This window comes from Hordeum vulgare, chromosome 5H (genome assembly GCF_904849725.1).
Source record: "Hordeum vulgare subsp. vulgare chromosome 5H, MorexV3_pseudomolecules_assembly, whole genome shotgun sequence".
Taxonomy (NCBI): Eukaryota; Viridiplantae; Streptophyta; class Magnoliopsida; order Poales; family Poaceae; genus Hordeum; species Hordeum vulgare.
The window spans coordinates 570070293-570083352 of NC_058522.1; the positions used below are offsets into that span (position 1 = coordinate 570070293).

The following is a 13060-nucleotide window of genomic DNA, read 5'->3' on the forward strand; positions in this document are numbered from 1 at the left end:
AAGGGTCCTAGCTAGCGAAAAGGTTAAACATCAACCCTTGTTATTTGTGCAAAGCAATCTGTGGTTGGATAGTTAGAGGAGCGGTGGTATCCTCAATTCAACGGGGTTCAAGTCATGATGCTTGCATTATTTCTGAATTTATTTCAGAATTTTCGGCGATGTGTTTTCAGTGGTAGAACATCTTTATGTCGACGACGAGGCGTCTACAGTGACTTCATAAATCTCAAGATGATATGTCGACTCAGGGGGTGTTTCTTTCCAAAGACTTTTTGATGTAGGGACTAAAAAAAGTCCCTTTTAGTCCCATGTGAAAGAAACAAGAGGAACTTTTAGGGACTAAAAGGGGTACTTGGGACTAAAGGAAGAAGTCCCTATGGGAGGGACTTTTTGGGACTTTTTTGGCACTTTTTCCAACAATGCCCCTACTTTTAGCATGTCATTTAATAACTTCTAGTATATTACTAGGAGTAACATGGTCTTTTTGCATGTCATTTAATGACATCTAGTCCATGTCTAATCCTTGAAAAGAAACGGGTAAGGACTAGAGACTTTTTAGTTGGGACTAAAAAAAAGTCTTAGAACTTTTTAAAGAAACAGGGCCTTACTCTTTCGAAGGTGCTTTAGGATATGCGTATGTGTGTTCATAAGGTTAAATGTATCCGTGTATATATGAATGCTTGCATCTCTACCGTGTTAGGAAAACACTTGTTATTTATTAACCCCGCTGCTAGTGCACTAGCTAGATGCCAGCACGTACCTTTCTCCTATCTATATAAACACATGCAGCATTCGCAGCCTTTCACCACATCCCAACACTAGCTACCATCCTCAACATTTGTGGTAGCACTCGCCGCCGGCCGCCGCCATGTCCAAAGCATTCACCAAGTCCCTCCTCTTGTACAACAAGATCCTCGTCCGGCGTCTCAAGTCCCTCATCCCCCGTGCGCCACCCGCGCCGACGTCGGCCACCGAGAGACTGCCACCATCACACAGGCGCGAGTCGTCGACGGCGCCGCTGGACGCGCTCCCGGCGCCGGGAACGACCGACGATGGCAACAATATTGGTGGCGGTGCTGGCGGCGGCACCATCGTGTGCGAGGTGGAGGGCGGCCTACTGATGTCCTCATCCACCTTCCCCTACTTCATGCTCGTCGCCCTCGAGGCCGGCGGGCTTCTCCGTGGCCTCCTCCTCTTGCTTCTCTACCCTCTCCTCCGCCTCCTCACGGACAAGCTCGCCATGAAGGCCATGGCGATGGTGACCTTCGCGGGGCTCCGGAAGGACGCGTTCGGCCGGCTGGGCATGGCCGTCATGCCCAAGCTGTTCCTGCAGGACGTGAGCGCCGAGGTGTTCCACGCGGCCACGTCTGCTCCAACGGCGGCGGCCGGGGGCGCGCGGCGAAGACGGCGCTGCGTGTGCATGAGCGGCATGCCGAGGGCGATGGTGGAGCCGTTCCTCAAGGAGTATCTCGCCATCGACGCCGTCGTCGCGCCGGAGCTGAGGGAGCTCGGAGGGTACTACCTGGGTCTCCTGGAGGACGAAGGAGAGGCGGTGAGGAGGATGGATGTGGAGGAGGTCATTGGGGCCAAGGGCGGCGCCGTCGTCGGCATTGGTGGGCTGCGGTGCTCCTTTCAGCACATCTTCCAAAAGTACTGCAAGGTTAGACACCAATGGTATTTTTTCAGAAACTATATTATTAGAGGGCGCTGATAACCATGGTATTAATGTTCTTGAAAATAAGCGAGATGGTAAGCTTTTCAAACCCTTGTTCGAAAAAATTAAATAAAGTGAGGGGTAAGGATTTTTTTTTCAAAGTGAGGATCAGTTTTTTTTTTTTTACAGTGAGGGATTAGTTAGTATGAGTGTTTAGTTAGTGTCATTAGAATTCGCAAGCAAGCATATTTGTTACTAGACAAGAAAGATAAAGTGAGGATCAGTTTTTTTTTTTTTTTACTTTGTGCGTGGCAATCACTCTTGATAGCTATATGTTTCTGTCAGTCTCAATTAGTCAATCAAATCTATCTATATATAGGTCCATCGATGCCAGCACATATATAGTAGTAGAATTTTCCTGATTAAGATGCACATCCTCCTAGCTAATTCGAGTGACTGATATGGCTGGCGCGGTGCGTACGTGTCCGTGTCGGGCCTGATATAACTGCATTGCATGGATCATACGTCAACTCGACCTGAATGCACATGCACCACCTCAACCTCGATCAGTAATTGCAAACCACCATGCATGCATGCATGCATGCACCCACAGTGTCTCTACAGTGGTTGTACAGTGTTCTACTCCTACTTATATATACATAGAGCCGTGCATGATCGTGCCAAAATAAGTCGGCACATAGAAAGTCGTCTAAAACGTCAGCTTTCAAAGGAAGAGTAGCGGTAGTAAGTACACATTCAGAGTCATGTCATCACAATTCACAATCATTCTTTGTATAATGCCTGGTGGATCCGTGTTACTATCCATCCCCAACACTCCAACAGTATGATGGCTAGAGATACTGGCCAGTTTAACGCCATCCGGGAGATGAGAGAGATCCTATGTATGTTACTATCTTGAGCAGTACACGATAGCTAGAGATACGGGCTAGGAGAGATGGTTCTAGTAACACTAACACCTGGCCGTTTCATTTATTTCATTCACGATGTGCATCATATTTTAATAAAGACATATTTTCGCCAAGATATGATCAAACATACATGACCCTTAAAATCCAAATGCTCTTATTCACTCTTGCATGCATGTGTATTTCCTTCGTCGATGTTGCTATCCCCAGCCGTACTCGAAAGCTAGAGCTACTGCTTCTTCAACGCCATTCTGAAAAAGATAGCTACTTAGTTTGCAAGTTGCAACTACTTTCAAGCTAATTAGCATCCCGGCCGTTAATTCGAGCATGCATATCTTCAATATGTACTCCCTCCGTCTTAAAATATAAAACTTTTTAGAAATTTCATTAGGAGACTACATACGAAGCAAAATGAGTGAATCTATACTTTAAAATATGTCTATGTACATCCGTATGTAGTTTATAGTACAATCTTTAAAAGGTCTTATATTTAGGAACGGAGGGAGTATTTCCTATCTACTTACATGTTGCATAATCGTTCTTTGACTTCTGCTGGTGAGCCGTCGCTAACAGTTTGATTGCGCTGCCGCGCGTCCATGCATGCAGGAGGTGTACGTGCCAACGGAGTCGACGCGGCGGCGGCGCGGGGCGCTGCACCCGCGGCGGTACCCGAAGCCCCTGGTGTTCCACGATGGCCGCACCGCGTTCCGGCCGACGCCCGCCGCCACGCTCGCCATGTTCGCGTGGCTCCCGCTCGGCGCGCCGCTCGCCCTGCTCCGCACCGCCGTGTTTCTCCTCCTCCCGTTCTCCCTCTCCGTACCGCTCCTCGCCGCCCTCGGCATGCACAACCGCATGATCGCGTCGTCGCCGCCGAAGTACGCCGGGGTCGACAAGAGCAAGAGCAAGAGCAACCTCTTCGCGTGCAACCACCGGTCGCTGCTGGACCCGCTCTGCGTGTCCGCGGCCGCCGGCCGGCGCGACCTCGCCGCGGCCACATACAGCATCAGCCGCCTGTCGGAGATGCTCGCGCCGATCCCCACGTTCCGCCTCACCCGCGACCGCGCCGCCGACCGCGCGGCCATGCAGGCCCAGCTCGCCCGCCGCGGCGGCCGCGGCGGGCTGGTGGTGTGCCCGGAGGGGACGACGTGCAGGGAGCCGTTCCTGCTGCGGTTCAGCCCGCTGTTCGCGGAGCTGGCGGCCGGCGGCGTGGACGTGGTGCCCGTGGCGCTGCACCTGGCGGTGGACATGTTCCACGGCACGACGGCGGGGGGCAGGAAGATGCTGGACCCGCTTTACCTGCTCATGAACCCCGTGCCGTCGTACCTAGTGCAGTTCCTCGACCCCGTCGAGTGCGGCGGCCAGGAGGCGCGGGCCGTGGCGAACGAGGTGCAGCGGCGGGTGGCGGAGGCGCTCGGGTACGAGCGCACCGGGCTGACGAGGAGGGACAAGTACCTCATCCTCGCCGGCAACGAAGGGGTCGTCGGCGCCCACGACGGCGGCATGAAGAATTAGCTGCAGCTGATGCCAGCGAACTCTATTATTGACGACTAGCAGTACAATACAATACTGTACTACAAAGCTTAATTAGCTTGTTGTCGCTGCTGATGGTGTACAGTGCGTATGCGTGTCCCGGCTCGTCATGGATTATGCGTGTTGTCCGGGGTGCTTTGTGAAGATATCACACTAATACAGTGTGCAATTTATTTATTTTTGCAATCATAATATACAGCGGTTTTGCTTGTTTTGTTTTTTGAATGGCACAGTGAGTTTTAGTTTATTTCTCCATTGATAGTCAGCTAAAACTCCACTCGCACAAAAAAAAAAAAAAACTAGCCCTCGTCGATCGCGTAAAATCCCCACATATGTACGAAAGGCATGCAACTTTGGTTTATATCACCTTTGTAAGACGTTTTAGACACTTCAATATAGATTACTCCGGATCAAAATGAATAAACAAACACAATAAATATGTCAACATACATCGGATTCAGAAACAATGCTACAGCATCTTATAATCCGAAACAGTTTTTTGTGGTTGTGCACAAAATGAGGCGGGGCTGAGAATGATTGGATTCGTCTTGCAAAAAGGTGACAGAGATTTCTAACTTAAATATGATGCTAAAGCTCACCAGATGATGGAAAGTGTTTTAAGGTTTGCGTCATTATCGAGCTTGATCATCACGCAAAGCAGAAACATGTCACTGCCACGGTGGCTAAGCAGAGGCACGTCACTGTCGCCGCTGGTGCCTGCTTTGCTCCTGGTAGCTTCTTTTTCTGTTGTCAGGCCACTTTGGATAGTTGGCAGCTTAATGATGCTACTGGTGAGTAATGGCGACGCATAACTGGACATTTTCAGCAGCTAGCTTTCACCATCGTGTATGCCATCAAGCATTCAATCAGATCAGACAATGATCAGAACTACAACGAAGGCAGGGCTAATATTTCAGTGTTCATTCCAGTAGTGATATACTTCATGAAAACAGATGAAATGAATGAAAGTTTGTCACGAGAAGAATAGACAAGTTTGCAGACACGATGATATATATTTCTTCCAATTAAGGTAACATTTTTGGGCCTCATGGTAAATCATAACATATCCACCAGCATTTGCCATACACATTAGTGCTCTCGTTTTACGTCTGAATTTCGATTCTCGAAATTTGAAACCTTACCAAGTTGGATCAGGATGTTCGATTCGATGGCGTCTTACCCTACCCGTCAGACGGTATGAGAGCAAGCCAGTATTTTGCATCTGGGGCCAACTGGCCATTTGTCTTGCATGGATACAGTCAAAATCGTTTATTTATCTTCTCCCTGTCCAGGCGAGTTACCATTGCTTCTTACCCTTCCTCTTTTTCCTGTTACTACTACCGCCGCCGCCGCCATTCCTTGCATTGCTTCCGCTGCCCGGAGAAGGGGGGTCACCTTGCCCTTCAAACATGCCAGACTGCATAGCGTTCTGCAGCCATTCGAAGAACTCCTCATCGACTCCTGCATCCATGTTCGGGATTCCACCCCTTGGCCCTGACGTGCTCCCTTTGCCACTACCTTGCTTTGCCAAACTGGCATTCACGTGGAAGGTCGGCTTGTGGGTGTTCGGTGGGCATCTCATTCCCTGGAGAAGAAAACAGAAATTTGTGTATCAGTTTTTAAATTACCTTGCTTCTCTTTCTGTTCAATAGGTGGAGTGCGAGATAATGACCCTGCCTGGAAATATGTGTTACTCCATTGGACGCCTCAGATTTCAGAAACAATGCAAATTTTCTCTAGCTGTAGCTATGATCAGTAGAGTTTACTGCTTTCCTATTCGCCATGTGTTTTTTTATCTTAATAGTACACTGAGAACTGGAGACTATGCCCACAGATTCTGGCTAAACTTCAAACGAACAAGTAGTACGAAGTTTCTCGGTCACAATTCTCATGAACAAAACAGAGGACTTCAGTGGTTCAAACAGATAAGCATTTAGGCATACCATATAGTAGATGTGCCTTACAAGACATTAATATGTACTGACCAAAGATTAAACTTATGAGCAATCAAATTTAATAAGGAAAATATTCATAAAACATATAAATTCTCACCTGACAGCTGAACCACTCGGTGACATCAAAAATGCTGCTTTCAGCACAAACAAATGCATGAGGTAGATCGGGCTGCATAATTGTAAATATAGACATCAGTCAGAAAACATTTGTGGTGACTAAAAGTTTTTGCAGTTGGTCATATCATGAGTTGGAATAATCTGACATTACCTTGTGCAGCATCCCAAATAGGACCGGTTGAAATGACTGCTCAACCCATCCATCACCATCTTTAGCCTGATGAAACTCTTTGCAATCCTGTGATGAAGAAAAATAACTTATACAGAACATTTACTAGTAGCGAAGAATCAGAAGAAACCACAATCATATACCAAAAGAAAATACCTGACACCATCTGCCCTGCAACTTAGGTCTTCCTGTATAGATCCACAGATGGAAATCGCCACATTTCTTGCAGGCTATTCTTCTCGATAGAGCAGAAGGTCCTTCATCAACACCTTCAGAAGGGCTAAACCCTTGTTGGAATGTACCATGTCCTCCTTTCTAGTAAATTAAAATAAAACAGCAAAAAAGTTATGGCTATCAGATGAGTAAATATATTTGATACTTCCTAAGGAGTAGGATAAATTAAAGCAAATTGCAAGACTATGAAGCTGTATTAATGTGTGTATACTACATCTATTATTCTTGTGTTTTCTGTTTTTATCTCAGACCACCTTGGTGGAATGGATTGTTAAACCAACATAAACATTTCCCAAACACTAGAGTCTCATAAACAACTGACGGCAGTTGCAAGAATAAATTTTACAATTGCGACACAAAACGATACACAATATTAGGAATGTCACACTATTCAGACTGACGCAGTGGTGAAGTACTCCCTTGCGACGAAGATTTTTTGTTGCTGTCGGAATAAGAATAAGGCCAAATCCCACTTGTGCCAAGAGGTCCTGGGTTCGAACCAGCCTCTCTGCATTGCACTGTAGCAGGGGTAAGGCTAGGATCCTATAATCCCTCCCCAGATCCCACCTTGTGTGGGAGCTTTCTATGCACTGGATCTGTCCACACTATTCAGACTGACAAAAAAAAAAATCACCGCAACAAAAACATATGAACCTATTGCATGTAACATGATTCCATCCCCAAACAATCGAACTGCCTACTGTCAAAAGTCACTTTCACATCAAAACCATGACACCAAACCATCATTGAGACTGCATGTTTGCATAAGGCCGGCCATAGTGGGAGTAACTAAGGTAGTATCATATACTTGGGACTAGCAAACATGCTGATGTGGCAAACAATTAAAGAAGAGAGAGATGGTTAGAGTAACATAGGTAGATACCGTAACATGTTAAATGCTATGCTACTATGTCTCATGCATGTCAATAAATAAGGTCATCTATGATACTACTTTATGATACTATGCACTATGAAGGTAGTATCATACAATAGTATCATATGCATGATACTACTATATGATACTCCCCACTATGACCAGCCTAAGAGCAATCAAGGACACCGTCTACAGTTGGATCAAAAACCAATGAGTAAGTGCTGCCACTGAAACCTTCTGGTAAATAATGTTTTTCCAACACATTAAATCAGGGCTTGTGGACAGCTAAATAAAATCCATACCAATTCCCTGGACAGATCAACTTCTACTAGGATCTTAACTAAACTGAACAGTAAAATCCATACCAATTCCCTGGTCAAATCAACTTCCACTAACTATGACTATTACTGGGCCAGGCTTTCAAAATTGTCCTCAATCTGAGAACAAATGAAAAAAAAAATGCATTGCGATTTTGCAAATCCAGCAAAGCACAAATCGGCCAAATCCCAAATACCAAATACCAAATCCGCTCATAAGTGGTAAAGTGGTTGCTGGCTGTTTCATTTGTTTCCCAGGTTAACCTAAAAAACATGAACTATCATGCAATTGAATAGTTCAAATGCAAACCCTTCTCATGCACTTCAAAGACATGTCAATACAACACAATTAATTGAAACATGGCCACAGTAGCATGATTCTCTAGTCCAGCTAAAGTGGGCACCTTTCCCTCACATGGGAGCCAACTAGCATGGATGGGTTAGCACCAGTTGCAGGCAGTTACACGAATGATGCATGGAACTACTTTTAAGGAAAGAAGATATAAGAGAAAACAAGCAACGCGATAAATATTAAACAGCATCTGCCAAGGAATAACTAGGAAAACCTTTTGAGAAGCACCCTGGAACCGCCTGAAGTAGTTCAGTAGCTCCTCCCTCCTTAACTCGTCGTCATATGTCTTTCGTTTCACTGAATCAAGAAGAACCTGTGTGTACAGTTGTGGACTGATGAATACATACATGATCTTATAAAAGATGCATTTCAATTGAATGTGTAATTATTTCAACAATGAATGGATGTGAACCTCATATGCGTTTTGAAGCTTTTTAAATGCATCAGCAGCTTTATCATTGCCCATATTCTTATCAGGATGGACTAACATAGCCTGCAAAATCAGTAACCACAATTAACAAAGATATAATCAAACCTTGCAGCATATGAACATTCATATGGAAATAAAAGCACTCATACAGCTGACATTAGTTTTATCTTTAGCATCACCTTTTTCTTGTATTCTCTCTTGAGTACTGATACATCTATGATTTCATACGGGCGAAATCCAAATGCTGAATAGTGGTCGGTGCAGTTCAATAAACGTGCCACTTCATCTTCAGAGGTTAACTCCTCAGCTCCACTTGTTGACGGATCACCAGGGCCACGATTAGATGGTTGAGTATATCCAGAATGTGAGCTGCTGTCTTTTGATGATGGCTTGAATCCCCCAAAGAAATTGCTTGATCTGTCTGAATTTTCATCAGAGTTCCTTGAAGAACCGTTTTCATTGTCTACGTTTTTCTTCAGGAACTGGACTAGAACGTCAGTTGAAAAGAAAGACAAATTCAGGCTCAAAAGTAATCCAAGCCATCCAATGTAGCTTCTTGCACAATACATTGAATATAGGCAGGTGACAAACAGGGCAAACCGTTCATGCTTCAACAAAAAGGAAGCACCTGCATTTTAAGCAATGTTAGAGAATTTTACACACTATGATATGTTTAGTAAGAGTGGTCTCAAAGGAATAGTAGACAAGTTGTAGAATATGACCTCCAACAATTACTACAATGCTTGTTGTCCAAAAGCTTCCATACAGCCATAAGATCACCACTGCAAACACCGCAACAAGCAGGACAGCAAAACCAATACCAATAAAGGCAACCACGGAAGCAGCAATCACCTAGATCATAAAGAGAGAATAGCAAAAATGAAAATACTACAAGGACATTAAGCACATCTACTTTGATTTGACAATTCACAGTTTCAAGCAAGAGAGCATAATAATAACTTAGAAAGGCATCATCAACTGCAGAAGACTGTACATGTTACATGGACTAAACAGGCTAGTGATCAGAAATTTTACTGAAACTAAGTTTGCACTCATGAGAGGAAAGTGCAGAAAATACATGTTGACCAAGTCAAAACCATTATTAGCACAGTAAACATTAAAATGTCAGCAAGGCAACTAGAAAAGAAGGAAAAGATAGTTGGTCATACCAAGAACATGAGCATTTTCTTTATCCCAATCATTGCAAAAATTGACAACATGCTGCACCAAAGTACTGCAATAAGGGAATTTGTCCCCAGACGAAGCAGAGAATCGAAGCCCCTTATGTTGCAGTCTAACCAAACAGTCAACAAGAGCAGCATCAGCTTTCCAGCACTAAACATCCAGGCCCGAGCAATAGGATAAATATACTCCATTTTGCCGAGGGCATAGGCACGTCCTTTTTCTGTCATTGCCATGAAAGCTGTGATAGCTGGCCTATTTTTCTCAACCAGTACTTTGCCTTCTTCCATCACATACATCATCGAGGCTCTAAAAAAGGATGCAGCCATGGAAGTAGCATGCCTAGTCTTCTCTTTGATTTGTTCTGTCAAAACACGCAATGGAGTTTGTTCTACTGATGAGTTTTTACCACAGCCACGCCGTGAGGATTTCTTGCCATCTCTTCTTAGTTTGGTACTGCTGAAAGGTGGCCCAGGTTCTTCTGAATTTTGCATACCAGTACTGTTATCTTCTGGTTGCTGTTTATGTGAAGCTATGTCATCAGATTTACCCAAGGAGGTGCCATTGCTTTTGTTATTCTTCTTGTTGCCTTTTGTTTTCTGGCCAGTGTTCCCTCCAGAACCATTTGATTTACCTTGAAGATGTGCACTTGGATCTTCACCACGCACTGGATCTCTTTCTGGTGTATTTAGTATATCACCATTAGTTGTATTTTGCCGATTAGGTGAAGCAAGATTCGGACCACTTTTACTTTGACTTCCTTTTCGAGCCATGATTTCACTCAAGACGTGGTGGATTCACAATTTAGGCAATGCATCACAGCAGTTCATACGGAAGGAATAGCATGTCTTTCCGTTTCCCCTTGGTCAAAACCCTACCTGCGGATACAGAACAGCATATCATAATTATTGATTCCAAAATAAGAAATCTTCCAAAGACATCAAATCCTCCATGCCCACGACACGCGAACAAACAACCAGAGAAGTGTCAGATTTTGCTAATCCCTCTGAGAATTAATATAGATCCATATTATTAGCAACAATTAATATGGATCGGAGGGAGTAGCTAAATTGCTTGGCCAATGTCATAGAGCTTGAGCACATCAATTCCCCAAGAGCAAGTCCAGACTCTTAACTAACTTGAAATTGGCGAACTCACTAGGCTATGGCACAAAATTCCTCCAAAACTAGACAACAAAAAACAACCCCTCTACTTAACATAGTAACAAGAAATCGATTGATCCGAGAATAATAAGAATTTATAGCTTATAAACTAATAAGATTTCTCTCATAATGACTACCGAATTACCCAAATAAGTTCACAGGTCACCAAATAAGTTCACAGGTTATTAAAAAAGCAGCATCTCATCCCTCCCACCACGCCATTGATCAACCTCCGCCACAAGACCTAGGGTTTATTAGGGGACTGCACAAATCACGCCAAGGAGCATACAAGGAAGCGAGGAAGACGCACCTGGCGGCGTCAGAGCTCCGCGGGAGAGGGCGGCGCGCGTCGGGGACGGGGAGGCACCGGGCTCCACGGGGAGGGGTAGCGCTGGAGGGAGCCGGGGGGGCGCCTGGCCTCGGCGGGGGCAGCAGCGTCGGGTGGCGCTGGAAGGCGCCGGAGCTCCGCGGGGAGGGCGGCGTGGGGGGTCCTCTGGGCGGCGCCGGAGAGCGGAGGAGAGGGAGCGAGCGAGCGGGGAACAGCACGGAGAGGGGACCAGCGCGAGAGGGAGAGGCGTGTGGGGGGTGGAGGGTAGACAGGGGTAATTTGGTCTTCTGGCGTGCCCCGATGAGGATCTGGTGAATCCGGCTCCACGTGGAACGTTATCTGACCGTTGATGGTCTTCCTCTCCGACCCAGATCAGATCGGACGGCCAGGCACATGGTGGCGCTCTTTGTATGTTCTTGCTTGTGCATGTGTCCTGTGTGTTTTTCTCACAACTACAAGTGGGTCCAGATGTTGTCTCACCTAGATGTGCACGTGAACGGTCGGACCCGATGCCCATACCTGAAAGCCCGACATTTGGGTTAGGCTTGGGCTCGTTTTTTTCGTGCAAATCCCGGTTCGAAAGACCAAAGTAAACCAAATCCGGACTCGATAGGGGTATTTTAGTTTTAAAAAATAGCTATAATAATGTGTTTAAATATCTAAAAATAACAAATTGAAATCAAATTTTGCATTGTTAACGTGTTTCGGGTTGGGTTGGGCCCGGGTGGATTTTCACTTTGGTATCATCATCTGGCCTAACTCGAGGTATGATAAGGTCAAATATTAGCCATGGAATGGGACAAAGTTGCTTTAAGATTTGTGAGAACTTTTAGAAAGTGAATGTGAGAAAAATCCTTTAAACCCCGCTACCAAATGGATTGTTCGTCCATCCAATCACCTTGAATGGGAGTCTTGACACAGTGAGTAGCTGAAACGGGTCATGCGGCAGGGTGGTTCACAAGCTAATCTCTTTCGGAAGAAACTTTTGAAGTTCTTTCTTACCCTCCATGCCTATGAAAGGAAGAAAGCTATGTTGTTGATATACATGACCCTTTGAACTCATTAGATGATGAAAAACATGTTTCGTTGACTTTCATGCTTGCTATATTGAAGGACATAATCCCCCTATGATACAAATACATAGAGATGACTATGTTATTGTCATCTATGTTAAGAATAAAATCATTTATGTTTCACCCACATTTTATAGTTTTATCATGCTTTTAAACTCCCTCAAGTACACCATATAATAGAAGTTTGTTTTTATTAAGGGTTATATTGGTGGATTGCAATTTAAACTTATTCTGGTGATGATACTAATGGAAGTTATATAATTAAGGGCCTGTTCGGAGGCCCTCTGGCTCCGCAACCCCAGTCCCGGAGTGGGTGGAGCAGCAGCTAAAAATCGTGGAGCAGGGGAAAGGGTGCTCCGCAGATCCTCAGATTTTAGGGAGCTGGAGGATCACCGACCAACTCCTAACTTTGCTGCTACTGCTTGTAATTATTTTGGTAGATGAAGAAATGAGGGCCCTCTTTGTGTTTCTAATACACTGAAATTACAATAAATTTCTTACAGCATGCATTGACATTTACTTTGTACTCATGAATTGTTCGCGTATGTGTTGGGGAACGTCGCATGGGAAACAAGAATTTTCCTACGCGCACGAAGACCTATCATGGTGATGTCCATCTACGAGAGGGGATTTCTGATCTACGTACCCTTGTAGATCGCACATCAGAAGCGTTAGTGAATGCGGTTGATGTAGTGGAACGTCCTCACGTCCCTCGATCCGCCCCGCGAACCGTCCCACGAACCGTCCCGCGATCCGTCC

The 13060-nt window shown here is 45.2% G+C and overlaps 2 protein-coding genes across 2 annotated transcripts; one reads left to right on the forward strand and one right to left on the reverse strand.

The window, feature by feature from the left end:
• Positions 1-730: 730 nt before the first annotated feature.
• LOC123399358 (probable glycerol-3-phosphate acyltransferase 3) lies at positions 731-4327 on the forward strand. Its single transcript, XM_045093776.1, has 2 exons — positions 731-1657; positions 3184-4327. The coding sequence occupies exons 1-2, from the start codon at positions 866-868 to the stop codon at positions 4087-4089; spliced, it is 1698 nt and encodes a 565-aa protein (XP_044949711.1). The 5' UTR covers positions 731-865; the 3' UTR covers positions 4090-4327.
• Positions 4328-5100: 773 nt separating this feature from the next.
• Positions 5101-11458, reverse strand: LOC123453197. Its single transcript, XM_045129974.1, has 10 exons — positions 11211-11458; positions 9725-10615; positions 9278-9407; positions 8735-9183; positions 8538-8618; positions 8340-8438; positions 6505-6663; positions 6331-6417; positions 6160-6231; positions 5101-5692 (listed from the first exon to the last, which is right to left on the reverse strand). Exons 2-10 carry the CDS (start codon positions 10508-10510, stop codon positions 5405-5407), a joined length of 2151 nt encoding a protein of 716 aa, XP_044985909.1. The 5' UTR covers positions 10511-10615; positions 11211-11458; the 3' UTR covers positions 5101-5404.
• Positions 11459-13060: the final 1602 nt, after the last annotated feature.